The 15246-nt window shown below is 42.9% G+C and overlaps 1 protein-coding gene across 7 annotated transcripts in view; it reads right to left on the bottom strand.

Annotated features, from left to right (window-relative positions):
- DNAH7 (dynein axonemal heavy chain 7) overlaps positions 1-15246 on the bottom strand; it is a 249486-nt gene that overhangs the window by 41829 nt on the left and 192411 nt on the right. For all 7 annotated transcript variants that reach the window (XM_053276796.1, XM_053276777.1, XM_053276818.1 and 4 more), the window contains 3 exons: positions 12926-13116; positions 10508-10641; positions 2266-2601 (listed from right to left, as the gene is read on the bottom strand). In XM_053276796.1, the coding sequence (XP_053132771.1) occupies positions 2266-2601; positions 10508-10641; positions 12926-13116 (661 nt within the window). The remainder of the gene's footprint in view (positions 1-2265; positions 2602-10507; positions 10642-12925; positions 13117-15246) is intronic.

Raw genomic sequence — 15246 nt, forward strand, 5'->3', positions numbered from 1 at the left:
CCCCAAACTTCCAGTGGGGGAAAAATATAACTTGGCTGCTCGAGAATCCTCGGTTGGGGCTGGCTTTTAAACCTGAACCCAGGTACCCCCTCCCCTCCACACACACACAAACACCGCAATGTGATTCCATCCTGGTGGTCTAATGGGGTGCCCTGCCTATATTGCCACCTGCAGTGTTTGTGCTTGTGGACATACATCATTGTCGCTTCATTTTGAGGAGCAAAGCATCTATTGCTCATCCTGTCATCCCATCCCCTTTGCCTCTTTCTTGCCAGGTAGGGGAAGCAGCAAGGGACAGAGTGGAAAGAGGAAAAGCTCCTCTATGACTGTGCCACTTGACAGGCTGACAAGCTTGGGATGGGATGTGGCGGTGTCCCTGTTGCTGGGCAACTCCATAGCTGGAGAGGTGACAGGAGGGGTGGGGCTGGTGCTCAGAGAGGCGGCCAGAGAGAAGCACTGCAGCCATGGAGCAGCCGCATCCCCAGGCAGATCTGTGCTGCCGTCTCTATGATTACAGTTTCAAAACTGGCATGAAACCGCAGTTATGGTGGTGTCCAGGATCAGACATAACGCTTCAGTAGCCAAACCGGAGGTCTTGGCGGTGAACCTTTTTGCAAACCCAAGGCTCAAATTTGGCGAGGCAAACCACAGGTTGCTTTTGGCTCAAAACTGTAGTTTCATGAATTCAGACATAATGCAGTTTCAACTGCTGCCTTGCTGCCCTAACTCCAGTTTCATGTTACATCTGAATTTGGCCACTGAGTCAAGCCTATATTCCTGCCTATACACATACACACAGAGAGCTCAGCAGGCCAGAGACAAACCATGCCAAAGCAAAATGGAGTTCATATGTACCGCAATGCACATTAGAAGGGTACTGTCTCATAGCCGGGACATGGCACATTTGCCCAAAAGATTGTCTACCTTTTCCAATATATTCATAATTTGAAGGCAGATGCTTCTGTCACTGCATATTTACAAATCCCTCTGTGCCTTTGAAAAGTAACCCCAGAGGTGCCCCTGAATATTACAAAAACCCCTGATTTTATTGCAGTAAACATTATCAGTAGCACAGCTGGCCTGCCTAAAACCTCAGTTAGGTAAATGTTAAATGATGGTTCCAAATTGCTGGTACGCACACGGCATAAAATAAGCAAACATCCAGAAAGTACAAAGGGGGAAAGCCGTGAACTGAACTCCTAAGCTCTCGGTTATTTATCATTCTAAGGCTATAAATGAATATCACATAAAATCTGACACTGAACCCAATTTTCACAGCACATTATTTTTTTAAATGAGTTTCTAGTGAAGTCAACTTAAATGCTGTGTCCAATTAACTGAAGATACTGAAATTAGTCAAGCTAGCCTTGCCTAATTTTCTCGAGGTTTGTTGTTTAGGTCCTGTTTTGACATTTATCCCCTATATTTAATGTAATAAAGAAGAAACTTGGAGGAAAATTCTCTCTTAAAAGTTATAAGTTTTCCAATTACTTTTGTATATTTGTTACTAAAACTATACCAGACTAATTTTTTGCATGCTGATTCAAGGGAAAACCTCTTAACTATTTCAAAGTACAGGATATTTTGTCCCAATTACTTTAATTCCTGTGACAATTATGCTGGGCATATTGGTTTTCCCATAATAGCCCTGAGCATCCTGGGGACAGCTTAAATAAAGTTAAAGTTAAGCCCATTTAAGTCCAATTGATTTCAATGTGCATAATCAATGGGCATAAACATGCCTAGCTTGGGTTGGCTCATACCTAGAATTTTTAAGGGTAAAAAGAGAGTCAATATCCTCCAATAAAATGTTCACTGCTACTATGACTACTACTACTAAGAACAGACCAGCATCTTGACTTATGAAGTATAGGTGCTATATGAGAAGAAGTGGTGCTACTGAACCAGTTCCAGAGTAACACAACAGTGGTGTATTTATGTGTGTGGAGGAATTGTGATAGCCTTCCCTTCCCCCCGAAGCTCTCCATGCCACCTGAAAATATGCCCCTGAGGGCTGTACAATCCTCAGGGATATATTTTCATGTGGCACAGAGCACTCCTGGGGGAAGGGCAGAGTCATCAAAATTCGTCCCCCTGCAAGAGTGTCAGTGTTGTGTCAGTCAAAACCCATCAACTGCATTGGCACTTCTCACATAGCACTTGCACTTATTAGTCAGGATGTCAGCCACTACGGTAGATATTCCAAAGCTTTGATTTTTTGAAAAAACAATCAAATAAATAAAGACCCCTAAGTGTTTTTCTTACCTTATTTGTAAAATATCAGACTTCTCAGAATTATCTATGGACATGACAAAAAGATTGATGAACCATGTAAGAGAATACTGGTACATGGGCTCAATATTGGCAAGATCAGCAATTGAGAAAAACAGGATTGACGAATGAACTGCAATTGGACGGTAGCCCATTCGAGTATCATCGATCTTTTTTTCTGTTTCTTCCGCTATTGCTTGCTTCTCCGTAATTTCATTAGCCAAAGCCTTGGAAGAAGAGAGTATCTTGATGGCAGTTTCATCCTCTAAAATATTTCCTTCGGAAGATGAAAGAACTTCTAAAATTTTGTCCTCAATTTCTTTTAGCTGTCTACAATAAAATATCAAATGATCAGTTAAGGAAAGTTACAAATGGCCTCTGAGAGTAGAGAGAAATCTCTATGGATTTAAATTTTAAAAAGGGATTTAACACAAACAAGAGGACAAGTCGCATTATTAGTTTACAAACAGAGCTGGATAATATGATGCATTTTTATACTGCATTTTTAATCTGAGCTTTCAGTGGTTACTTAAAAGGCAGTGGGAGTGCTGACTCTGTGTCTGGAAGTAGTAATGGATTGGACAAGGGCCACATAAACGTTAACTCAGTTCAGACAGGACAGAGGTGCTATTGATAGATGGTCCGTTTGCCCAAAGATGGTTCAACTAATTTGAGCTGAGTTTATACTCTGCCTAAAAGATTAAGCTCTCAATCTGGGGGTATGGCTGGATCTGGCTTTGTCACTAGAGGCCCAAGTGGCATCTGTGAAACTTATAGCCAGTGATGGGCCAGCTGAAGGTCTTCCTGGATAGAGATAGCCAGGTTATTAGCAATATAGCTATTCTCTAGAAACTTCCAGATCAGACTACTACACTGCATTGCACATGGAACCACCTTTGAAAATTGCCATGAAAAAACAGTTAGTCCTGGCACAGCTACCGTGTTTCCCTGAAAATAAGACAGTGTCTTATATTAATTTTAGCCCCCAAAAATGCACTAGGGCAATTAGCGGTACATCAGAAATTACTGCTAGGTCTTACTTTCAGGGTAGGTCTTACTTTCGGGGAAACAGGGTACTAGGCTACTAACTGGGGCCGGCCAATAGGAATACATCTTGCCAGTTCTTAGCTGCCTTTCCTCTTCTCAGCATAATTCAAAGTGCTGCAGCTTCCTTTTAAAGTCCTACATGGCCTGGGACCTACGCACCTAAAGTAGTACCTCCTCCCACAAGAACCTGTCCATATATGATGATCTTCCTCAGAAGCCCTTCTATGGATGCCCCCACTTTCTGAGATCAGGCAGGGCTGAATGGGGAGCGGGCCTTTTTGGTAATGGCACCCTACCTCTGGAATGCTCTCTCCAGGGAGGCTTCTCTGGTGCCTATGTTGATGTCATTTTATTATTCCTAGGCCTTTTAAACTGCTTAACTTGGTTTCCCCCCCTGCTTTAGCCATTTCTCTGCTCTTAAGCTTTTTGTCATCCTGCTGCTTTTATTGTTTGTTTTGTTGGTTATGTTATTGTCTTAAATCAATTTTGCCAGCTGCTTTAGGAGTAGTAATGCTGAACGTCCAGGATATAAATTCCTAATAGACCTGTCAAAGGTGTACTTGCACAGAAGCAAAGTTTTGTGAGTGTATCCCTAGTTTATTAAGAAATCACACACATGATGTGATGCTGTATATGGGATTCCTGCCCACTCCAGCAGCTGGACTGCATGCACATAGCCCCAGTTTTCATTTGTTTGGGAGGGGAAAGCAGAGAGCTGGATTCAGCCTTTTCCTCCATTCACCCAGATTGCCAAAAGTAATACAAATGATCTGAATGGGCTACAGGCATGTAGCCCCTACAGTTGCCAAAGGCTTTTTTCCAAAATGAAACACCAGTTCTAAGTAGAACTAATGGGGCCTACTTTCTACTTCTTTTAATATGGGGACTCTTAACTAGGACTCTTTCCCATGTGCTGTGCTTTTGTCTGTATCCTACCATCAGCACACAGATTACAATGGTTGTCTATACTTTGAATGACCACCACCTTGAGACAACATGGAAGATAAGCGGCGGCGGGGAGGGGACCCTCCTTGGAATCCACTGGGACTCCCAGTGTGCATGGCATCACTGCGTTCAGAATTTCCTGAACCCCTGAACATGATGTGGAGCAGAGTTGGGAGAATTTAGAGCACAACAATATCACACCGCTTCTTTTAACAGATGTTGTTGGGGAACAAAGAGAGGCGTGGGGGGGCTGCTGCTCTTGTTGGCAGCCATGCAGCTTTGTAAGTTCTAGTTTGGTCCTGAATTGGTACTGAGCTGCTGTGTTTACATTAGAACTACATCAAATCTATTTTGAGGCAATGAATAACTAGAATTGAATAGTCCAAATTTATTGAAGTCTAGATTGAAACTCCCACTAGTTTTAGTTCCAAACTTTACCATGGTGAGGAACTTCTTTTGGTAGCTATAGTAACAAGACAGTGAAAAAGCGCTATTGAGAAAGCATCTCCAATTTAATTCCAAGCGCCTGATGTGAGTCATTATGTCTACTGATGGGGAAAGACAATAACTTAATCATAGGCTTTATTATTTTATTGTATACATTAATTTTTAAGAGGTGCTTTGGGTGTTTGTTATGGGGATTGTCTTTTAGTCAGAAACCAATGAGACCACTTTTGGGCTATAATTTCATCTTCAGATAAATTGCTTAAAAGTGAAAGTATTCTCCAACTTTCCTCCGTGTTCAGGTTCAGACTTTAATATATGCAAATATCTCCTGTGCACTTTTGTGACACAGAACTCCTAGGGAAGGAAAAAGAATGCCCCATTTTGGTGCTCTAGTCCTAGGGTTTCGCTTGGGGGCTCTGCACTCCTGCAGCTGAAATTGTCTCTCCTGAGGCACCGTGGGAAGTTTTGCCCCCTCTTCCCAAGAAACCCTGGTTTTGTGAGCTGGCCTTTGTATCTTCTGTGGCCCAAAAGTAGCACACTGGCTCCTGAGTGGTATAGCTGTGCCATGCAGGTGCTAAGCAAGAGAAGCACTCAGCACCAAAGAAAGCTGCTGTGTCAGAGCTGGGGTCTTTGCATCAGAGCTTATGAGCCAGATCGTGGTTAAGTAGCTCATGGGATCATGCCACTGTTGTCATTGCCATGAAGAAGGCTTCATAAGTAAGGCATAAGGAAACAGAATGTGTCACATCAAGAACTGAAGCTTTACATAGGAATTGCTTAAGTGCACATACTGAAAACTACTGTAATTAAGCCTAAAGGTATTTCCAGACTGTGATTAGGGGTGTGTGCAAACAGATCACGCCGAAATGGTTCACCTCGAACTGGGGCCAGTCCAGGGGTACGATTGCAGACTGAACTGGGGTGGTTTGGTCCATGATTGAACTGAACCAGTTCTGGTGAACCGGTTCAGCACAATAAGGGGGCAGCCGGTTGGGGGTGGCAAGAGAGGGAATAATGTCGTGACCCAGCCGCTGGCACTGCTGCCCACCCTCCCCGAGGCTCCAAATACACTCCTCCTCTCCATTACCAAGCTGCCACTGAGCCGGCAGCATGGTAATGGAGGAGAGGAGCACACTTGGGGCCACAGGGAGGGCACATGGCTGTGAGTGGCGGCACCAGTGGCTGAGTAAAAACATTATTTCCTCACTTGCCTCCCCTGCCGGGCCACCCCTTACCCCTGGAAGGTCACCCTACCCCCTATATTTGTAAAGGCGAATCCTCACCTCACCTTTATAAGTATACCCCCTGAAATGGTTCGGCCCGGTTCGGCCGGACCTGGAACTGGGTCAGTTCAAGTCCGGTTCAGATTCAAACTGAGCCGACCAACCTGGTTCCGTGCAAACCTCTGTGATAAGTGCTGAAACAATGCTTTTTAAAGTGTGTTTTTACTCAATTTAGAGTGCTTTGGAATCTGTAACTGCCTGATTTGACTCTCTGTCCATATGCAGAGCAGGGTCCCAGTGTGATTTTCTTAGCACCACCTGCTGGCCAGTTCTTGCATATTGTGAAGAACTGATTACAGTATTTACCTGAATCTAAGATTAGGTTTTTTCCAAGTTTTTTTAATTAGAAATCAGGAAGTTGTCTTAAATTCAAAGTCCTATTCCTTTCAAATAAATGCAGTATAACCTCTACCTTTTAAGGGAGGAATCTTAGATCTTAGATTCATTATGATCTTATTCATTAGAACTTAGATTCATGTTATCTTAGATTAGATAACATTAGATTCAGAGTTGTCTTCTATTTGGGTAAATATGATACTAATTTTATGGTGAATGGTGGTTCTTAATGAAATGCAAGAGCCATTGAGGTGCTTTTCCAGACAGCAGGCTTTACTGCAAGGCTTTACTATGAGTTTGAAGTTGCCTCAAAAAACGGATGCAAAAAGTGGATTTATTTTTTTACCCTAGCTAAAACTGGGCTACACTCAAATGCTCAATGAAAAACCTGAATTGTGTGTGAAGTGCTCCCCAATAGTTCAGAGATTTCAGGGTAAATCTGGCTGATATGTGAACACACACCTCCATTCCGGAGGGAATACGAACTAAAAGTTGGGTGTGAAAAACTCTCTGGAGGTAGTGCTAAGAAAATCACACTAGGCCCCTGCCCCACTAATGAACAGAGAATCAAATTGTGCAGGCTAGGATTCTGGAAGCACATTAAAGTGTATGAAAACAGAGTAAAAACACTCTGCTGCAATGCTTCTTATGACGGTCTGGAAAACCCTCAATACTGTATATGGATCTGAAATCTTTGCTGTTTAGTTTCCCCTTACTCTGTTGTCTCCTCTGTTATGTATAGATTGTAAGCCCTTTGAAGCAGGGGCCTGTCCTCTCCATATCTGTAAACCACACCCAGATGCACATAACATGCAGAACAAGAATAGTACATATTGGTACTGTGTTCCTTCTGAGCAAGACCTTTTAATGTATACTGTACATGCAGACAACCATGAAAATGTTTAGCAGTTCCATGTGCTTGCTTCTTCCCTAGTGTCAGAGAGCACACGCTGGTGCTCTGGGACAGAAAAATTGGTGTGGAGGGGGAAAGGTGCTGAGAGTTTGATAACCAGCTATGTACCTCAGGCAGGAGGAGAGTAACAGTTTACATCTGTTGGATTAAAAGGCCTTGGGTCTTCTATAAAGTAACTAATCCATGTATCTATCTATATATTTCTCCTGGGTGTGCCATGGAATGTACCTCCCAGCAGCCCAGCTGATTGGCTGGGTGGAGGAGGCGCCTGATTGGCTGGTGTACCCAGGAGATAATTGGCTGGCTGGGCAGATGCAAGGCAGCGGCAGGCCTGGCCCGGCCGCAGATGCAAGGTGGTGGCAGCGGGCCCGGCCATGGATGTGAGGCGGCGACCAGCAGGCTAAGTGGTGGCAGGCCCGGCAGCGGGCCCAGCAGCAACGGGCTCAGCTCGGCCGCAGGGTGACAAGGTGGTAGTGGGCCCGGTCCGGCAGCGGGTCCGGCTGGCTGCGGGGCGGCGACAGGTCTGGCGGTGGCACTCGGCCTGGCCAGAGACTGGGCCAGTGGTGGGGAGAGGTAGCCGGCCCCAAAAAGCAAACAGATGCTCTGTGCGGGGGTCGGCTAGTTGAGATGAAATCACTAAAGCTGCTCATTGGTCAGTTTGTTACAAAATTATTCATTAAACATTTGCAACTGAATCTACTCTGGTTTCATTATATAAATTGGGAGGCCTCTAAAATTCTGCAAAAGTTTTCCATGCATATTCTCCCAAAGTCCTGTTTTAGAATACAAGATGCACTGCACATAATGGGAATAATATATGAGTATAGTATGTTTATTAAATTATAAGCTAGTATCCTGCCTTTTGGTAGCCAAAACTACCATATATTGTAACTGATATAATGAAAAATAGCTTAGAAAGCTTCACAGATCTAACGTTCCCAGGAGTTCAGGTTGAATCAAGAAGCATGGTTGCATCTAGGTAACCTAGTAGTAGGATTTTTTAAAATCATGAAATCGAAGTTTGAAAAAAATGCTAAGGAATAGTATTAAATCACAATGGAACTGGATGCACTAGGCAAACATCTGAACTCACTAAGTCAAACTCCTAAAACAGCCTTCTGACATACATATCACACATAATACGGGGCAGTGAGTTAGCAGGTTTGGCCATCTCATATTTAAGTTTGAATTCATGCTGCTGCTCCAGGAGACCGAGCAAGAACTACACTATGCTGCTTAAAGGTTTGGTGGCTTTAAATGTGTGACTGTGGAAAGGTAATTGAAATGCTCAGCCTCATAGTAAGCCTAGTGAGAAACACAATCTCATGCTCTTCCAGATTTCTGAATAGCTTTTGGGTGGTAGTGGTCAGATGTGGAATCCAGAGTGTGGATTCTATGATAGCAAATTAGAGTGGATTCATGGTGTTTCATTGAAAATCTCATTAGCTATCATAGAATCCACACTCAGAATACCTCTGAAACAACAGAATACCTCTGTACCCCATGGGTTAGAAACCCATGGGGGTGGTTGGCACCTTATGTGCACTACACTACCACTCTCTCTGGGCCACCCCAGCACCCCCCAAGTGCAGTTATGGGGCTGCTGAAAGCTCCATGTATACCCTATGAGGAAAAACCTTAAAGACGCGTAAACTTTAACAATTCCCCAAAAATCAGTCCTCTGCCCAAATCCTTTGAAAAAATTCAGGTAGCTTCCTTGACCCTACCTGGCACTACCACCAACCCCACACTGCTCTAGGCCACCCCTTTGCCCCCCGCGTGAAGCTATACATTTGCTGACACCTCTATGGGGAAAAACCTTAAAGACGCGTAAACTTCAACAATTCCCCAAAAATCAGCCCTCTGCCCAATCACTCTGAAATTGGGGTAGTAGCCTCCACCCATTAGACACTACCACCCCACCCCACTCTTTTTGCCCAGATCCCACACTATGCCCCGAACTGCCCCAAAGACACTAAAACTTCAAAAATTCCCCAAAAATCAGCCCTTTGCCCAATTCCCCTGAAATTTGGGTGGTAGCCTCCATCCATTAGGCACTACCACCCCACCCCACTATTTTGCCCCTGGGGCCCGAAATTCGAGCTGATGTCACATCAGACCTTTTTGCATTCAAATCAATGGAGGCAAAAGGCGGGAAATTCAAAGAGATGCCATCCCGAATCACCCAAATTTTTCGGGCACGAATCAGGGGTGATTCGGCTCGGCCCCCAAAAATATCGGGGGACATCAGGGGTGATTCGGTTTGGACCCGAATCACCCGAAATTGCTCTTTTCGGGCACAGATCAATCTGTGCCCGAAATTTTTTGCACATCCCTAATCTGAACTAGCATTGTGCATGTGCAGCAGTGCAAGTTTCAGATGGCTGCTGTGCTGTTACTTGAGGGGTAAAGTGGTGACTTTTGCCAATCTTTCCTTCCCTCTGAGGCCCACTATGCCCCACCAAAATACATTTCTGGGGGGTCACAGGATGCTCAGGGACATATTTTGGTGGTGCAGAGTGGGCTTCACAAGGAAGGGGAGATTGGCAGGGGTTTCCCCTTATGCTGCTTGGGCAATAGCACAGCAGTGGTCTGACTCTAAGTGGTCTAAACCATCTTGAGATGCATTATGAAAGGCAGTATAGAAATTGAACAATAAATTCTTGGAGAACTAGCCCATGTTTGTTCTTCTGCAAAAGTGAACTTGTTTAAAAGCTCTGTTTGGAAAGTTACCCTTAGTTCTTCCCAAATTCTGAGGAAAATCCTGTGTCAACAAAGTGCAGAGAAAGCTCATCACAGAATTATTTTTTCTTCCACTGATTTCTCAGGCATCCTGCAGCAACATCCTAATGGAACAGAATTGTGGGAAGCATGTAGCCAATGTGCAGATTTCATGCCAACCCAAGTTTATCAAGCCTCAAAAATAAGGTTTTTCTAAGCTCATATCCTTCTCACAACCCAATTCCATGTCAGTCTCGTCACAAGGTGAGGAGGTGGGAAAGAAAAAACATGTCACAATGAGCAAAAAAAAAAGGGGGGGAAAAGATAATGCCAACTCATCCTTTGAGCAAGCCTTTGTTCAAAACACTCCTTTGCCTAAGCCACTTTCCTCAAAGAATATGGTCAACTTCTTTCATCAGGTACTTTCACCCACAATAACCCCATATCCATTCATTATTCCTCTCTCCACGAAAAACAGTCGTCCTCACAACCATTTCCATTCTGCTCTGCACAGATACTTTTCTCTCTAATCACATTTTTATACCTTTTGTTTTCAGCTCCTTGCAATATTAAGGCTTGCTTTTCTTCTTCAAGATCTGGTCTCTCTCTCGCAACAACTATTCCAAGAAGCTGATCTTGCATCCCCTCTGGTGTTATCATGAAGTTCAATAATGTTACCTGTAATTTTGAAAAGTTTCAAACCAAAACAGTAGTATGACCAGATAACCCCAATGAAGATGCAACTAAGCATGCAGCAAGAGAAGAGCTTTGTTGGACATTGCCATGGCGTTACTGAGGTTGCTCTTCCAGCATGGCTGCATTAGTCCAACAAGAAGGAAATGGGGTCATAGAAGAGATACTGAACATGTTATTAGAAATTCATTTTCTTTGATATGAAATGGATATTAGAAGACTAATGACATAACCCACAACTGCTGAAAGCATCAGTGTCAGTGTCACAGGGACAGTGCTGATGACAGCATCATGGTAGTTGTATGCACCAGTGCTTTTTTATTTTTGTTTTAATGGCTTCTTTGTGGATAATTGCATCTTTTAAAAATATTTAAATGTTACATTGATACTGTGTGAAGAAACCATACTACAAATTACAAAAGAAAGAAGAAGAGTCCCAGGTTGAGGTGGTGGCCAGAGGTGCTGATTCACCACTGCTGATTCATCAGCTGCATCTGTTTCTTGAGCTAAGCGACCTCAGAACAGTGGTACATATGCTGTTCACCTCCAGATTTGACTACAGCAGGCCTTCTCAACTTTGGCCCCCCAGCTGTTTTTGGAAAACAATTCCCATAATCTCCAGCAACAGTGGCCAATAGCCAGAGATTATGGGAGTTATAGGCCAACATATGCAGGAGGGCTGAAGTTGAGCAGGCCTGGACTACAGCAATGCATTCTATGTGGGGCTACCTTTGTATGTGCTCTGGAAACTGCAGTTGGTATAGAATGCGGCAGCCAGGTTGGTCTCTGGGGGTCATCTCGGAGAGACCATATCACTCTAGTATTGAAAGACCAACACTAGCTACTGATAAGTTCCTGGCAAAATATGAGGAGCTGGTTATAACCTATAAAGCCCTAAACAGCTTCAGCCCTAGGTATTTAAGAGAACATATTCTTTGCCATGAACCCCACTGCCCATTAAGATCCTCAGGAGAGGTTCATTTGCAGTTGCCACCGGCTTGTCTGGTGGCTACTCAGGGACGGGCCTTCTCCACTGCTGCCCCGAAGCTTTGGAATGCACTCCCTGCTGAAATAAGAGCCTCCCCATCTCTGACAACTTTAAAAGGGCAGTTAAGACACATCTGTTCACCCAGGCTTTTAATTAGATACTGTTTTAATAGTCTTTAACATTGTTTTAAATTTTAAATTATTGTAATATTTTTAACCTTTTTATTTTGTTTTATTTGTATAGTTTTATTGTAAACCACTTAGATGTAAGTTTGGGGCGGTCGACAAATATGTCAAATAAATAAATACATACATAAATGAAAAATTGAAACAACAAATAACAATGCTTAGCACACACCATAAGCAGCATTTCATAGTTCAGTCATCTTTGGTGGGAAAATGTCCATAACTTCAAAGGTCCAGCTGCTTTCATTCAATTATTTCAGAACCAGACTGGTCCACAGAGATTTGAAGCATGCAGAGCGATTCTGTGCCATTACTGCTGCCCTCAAGGGGAGACCAAGGCTGAGATACCACTCCCTTGTATGCCCAAGGATTTGTGTTGCTGGATTCGGAATCATCACATACCTTAAAAATCGCAACTGTTCCTGAGCATCCCATGGCAGCCACGAAACTGCATAAGGGATGGTAGATCTGGTGCAGTTAGCTCCAACTAACCGTACCCTACTAACCCTACCCTACTGCTGCTTCTCCACTTCTCCTTCCCCTGTGTCTCCATAAGCAACTTGCACCAGTCCACTGAACCTCTGTTCTGTAGCTCCAGCATTGGATCATGTGTGCCATCTGGAAGCTATTTTCTTGATTAGAGCATTGTTTTGACTCATGTGACTGAATCTCCCCTAGAGAGCAGCAGCAGTAATAGCACAGAATCTCCCTGCATTCTTCAAGTCTCTTTGGACCAGTCTAGCTCTGAAGTAATTGCGTGAAAGTAGCTGGACCCTGGGAGCTATGGACATTTTCCCACCAATGATGACTGAGCTATGAACTGCTGCTTATGGTGTGTGCTAAGCATCCTTATTGGTTGTTTCAGTTTTCTTTCTTTTGTAATTTGTAGTACTGTTTCTTCATACAGTGTCAATGTAACATTTAAATATTTTAATAAGATGCAACTATACACAAAAAAGCAATTAAAAAACAAAAATAAAAAGCAGTGGTGCATATTTGAGTACCATGATGGAGACCACAGAAGAAAGGATTGTCTTGCTAATCCCATTCTTTGACCATTAAACAAAAGAACATGCTTTTCTGATGCATGACTCACTTTGACAGATGTTTCTGGGAGGTAGTGTGGGTTTCTCAGCTTGGTTGTAATATAAAAGCGGAAGTCAGGAGCATATTCAATAGTGGAATCCCCCAAGCGGATGCAGATGCTACCAGCCTGCTTGAAGGTCTGTTTCAGCAGGAGAGGCTCAAGGATAGGGTCCAGTTCTTCTCCAATATTTTCCAACAGCACTTCAGCACAACAACAACAAGAACCCAGAATGTGTTAAAAACAACAACAGAGTTTGCATATTTGAATGCTTTGCAAACAAGAAGAAAAACAATGTTCTGGAAATACAACAATGTGGACAACGTTTTTAAAGTAAAATGAGAAACAGTCCTTGGCACTCAGAAAATGGAAAATCAGAGGGGGAAATATTTTTACAACAGCCCCAGCTGCATGAAAACATTTTAAAAAAAGCAACTATATCATCTTATACAGGTAATGTTAAAAAAAAAAATAAGAAAGATCTACAAAATGATAGAAAGCAAATTGTTGGAGATATAGTGCTGATAAAGCTGAGTGCATACATCTTTGGCTGGGATTGACCAAAGATCAAAGCCTATTAAAAAGATATAATTAAACAAACTGAATGCACAATAGCATGTGTGATCCCATTAACTTTGGAAGTAGAACTACTTCAAAATATTAAAGATCAAGTGCAGGAAATAGCTAAAACAATTAAAGGGGAATCTGAAAATTCTAAGTGCACTAAATGGAAATCAGTGAATAAACCTTCAATTTCAGAATGCTGTAAAAAGATGTGAAAAGATGAGGGGGGAGCACCAAAAACCATAAATAAATTAAATTAGCCATATCTATACAATGTGAGCAAATCCACAAAAAAGGGCATTTTAAATAAAAACTAGACTCCCTTTATAATACTGGATTGGAAAGGAAAATCTAATCTGAGTAATATTGAAGGACCTCTGTTATTAAAAACATTACTTGATAAACAATTATTTATAGTGTGGAGCAAGTTATATCTTGATGCCCCATTCACCAGTACTTATTTTTATTTCCTTTTTATGGTTGCTTAAGAGTTTGCAAAAAAGTAATATGGTATTAGTGTGAACTTCACATTGGTTTTTAATGTAATTGATAATATGTAACAAAACATGTGTTAGAACACAGAAAGAAAGAAAGAAAGAAAGAAAGAAAGAAAGAAAGAAAGAAAGAAAGAAAGACATCCTGCCTAGTGGTGCACCTGGCAACAAAGTTGTGCTTGCACAAGAAGGTTGCAAAGCTGCACAAAGTTGTGGTGCACTGTGATGTTGTGAAACCGTTAAGGACATAACTTTTCCAAGACATCTACAAGGTTGTGCAACTAACTTATGGAATGAGCGTAAGCAATGAACTTTTGGGACAGTTGTTGCACAACAGTGTTATGGAATAGCCTTGAGCAACAAGTGTGGTGCAACTTGTCAATATCTTCTGCTAGCGCAAGGACTAGTCTCAAACAGACATTCCTTTTTTTGCACAACATCCTTGAGCTCTGTCCTTAATCTAGCGTAATAGCACTAGTCTGGACCGCAAACTTTTGATGTACTGAAACTTGCCTGTGCAATGTCCTTGCATATGCACAATGTCCTTTCACAAGTGCACCATTAGTCAAGATAATGGAATAGGTCCATAATAATGGAATAGTGAATAGGTCAGTATTCCTCAGCCTAATTTACCTTATCATAAGACCAACATTAGATATTTTAAGGAGCTAGCTGAGCTCCTTGGAGTTGGATATCCATAGGATGGATGCATGGATGAATGGCCTTTTGTTTCCATTTTGACCACACTAAAGTCATCAGGTAAAGTCTCCATAACAGATTTTGAAAATTAATGTGCCACAATTCATTTCTCCTTTTCAAGATTTATAATGATATTTCAAACTGTAATCTAAATCTATGCTAGAAGACAGGGAAATGCTAATGAAATATTCAGTAACTAGCTGAACCCACACAGAGCATCTGTGCGCTACTGCTAGTACACTCGGCCTTCCCACCCCCTCACTTGGCCTTTCCCACCCCCAGAGACTTGGTGGAGCGGCAGAAGGCCCCCTCTGCCTCCCCCCACCTACTCACCCTTTCCTCCTTTCCTCTCCCCCTGCCTGCACACTGCTCACCCTTTCCTCTCACCCCACCTGCTCACCGCTTGGCCGTTCCTCTCCCCCCACCCACCTGCTGCTCGCCCTTTCCTCTCACCCGCCCACCTGCCACTCACCCTTTCCTCCTCCCCCACCCGCATACCGCTCGCCCTTTGTTTTTGATCTTGAGGTGGGGGAGTTTGAGATAACTCCCTTGTCATGGACAGATCATCATCTGGTA

Source organism: Hemicordylus capensis, chromosome 1 (assembly GCF_027244095.1).
Source record: "Hemicordylus capensis ecotype Gifberg chromosome 1, rHemCap1.1.pri, whole genome shotgun sequence".
NCBI lineage: Eukaryota > Metazoa > Chordata > Lepidosauria > Squamata > Cordylidae > Hemicordylus > Hemicordylus capensis.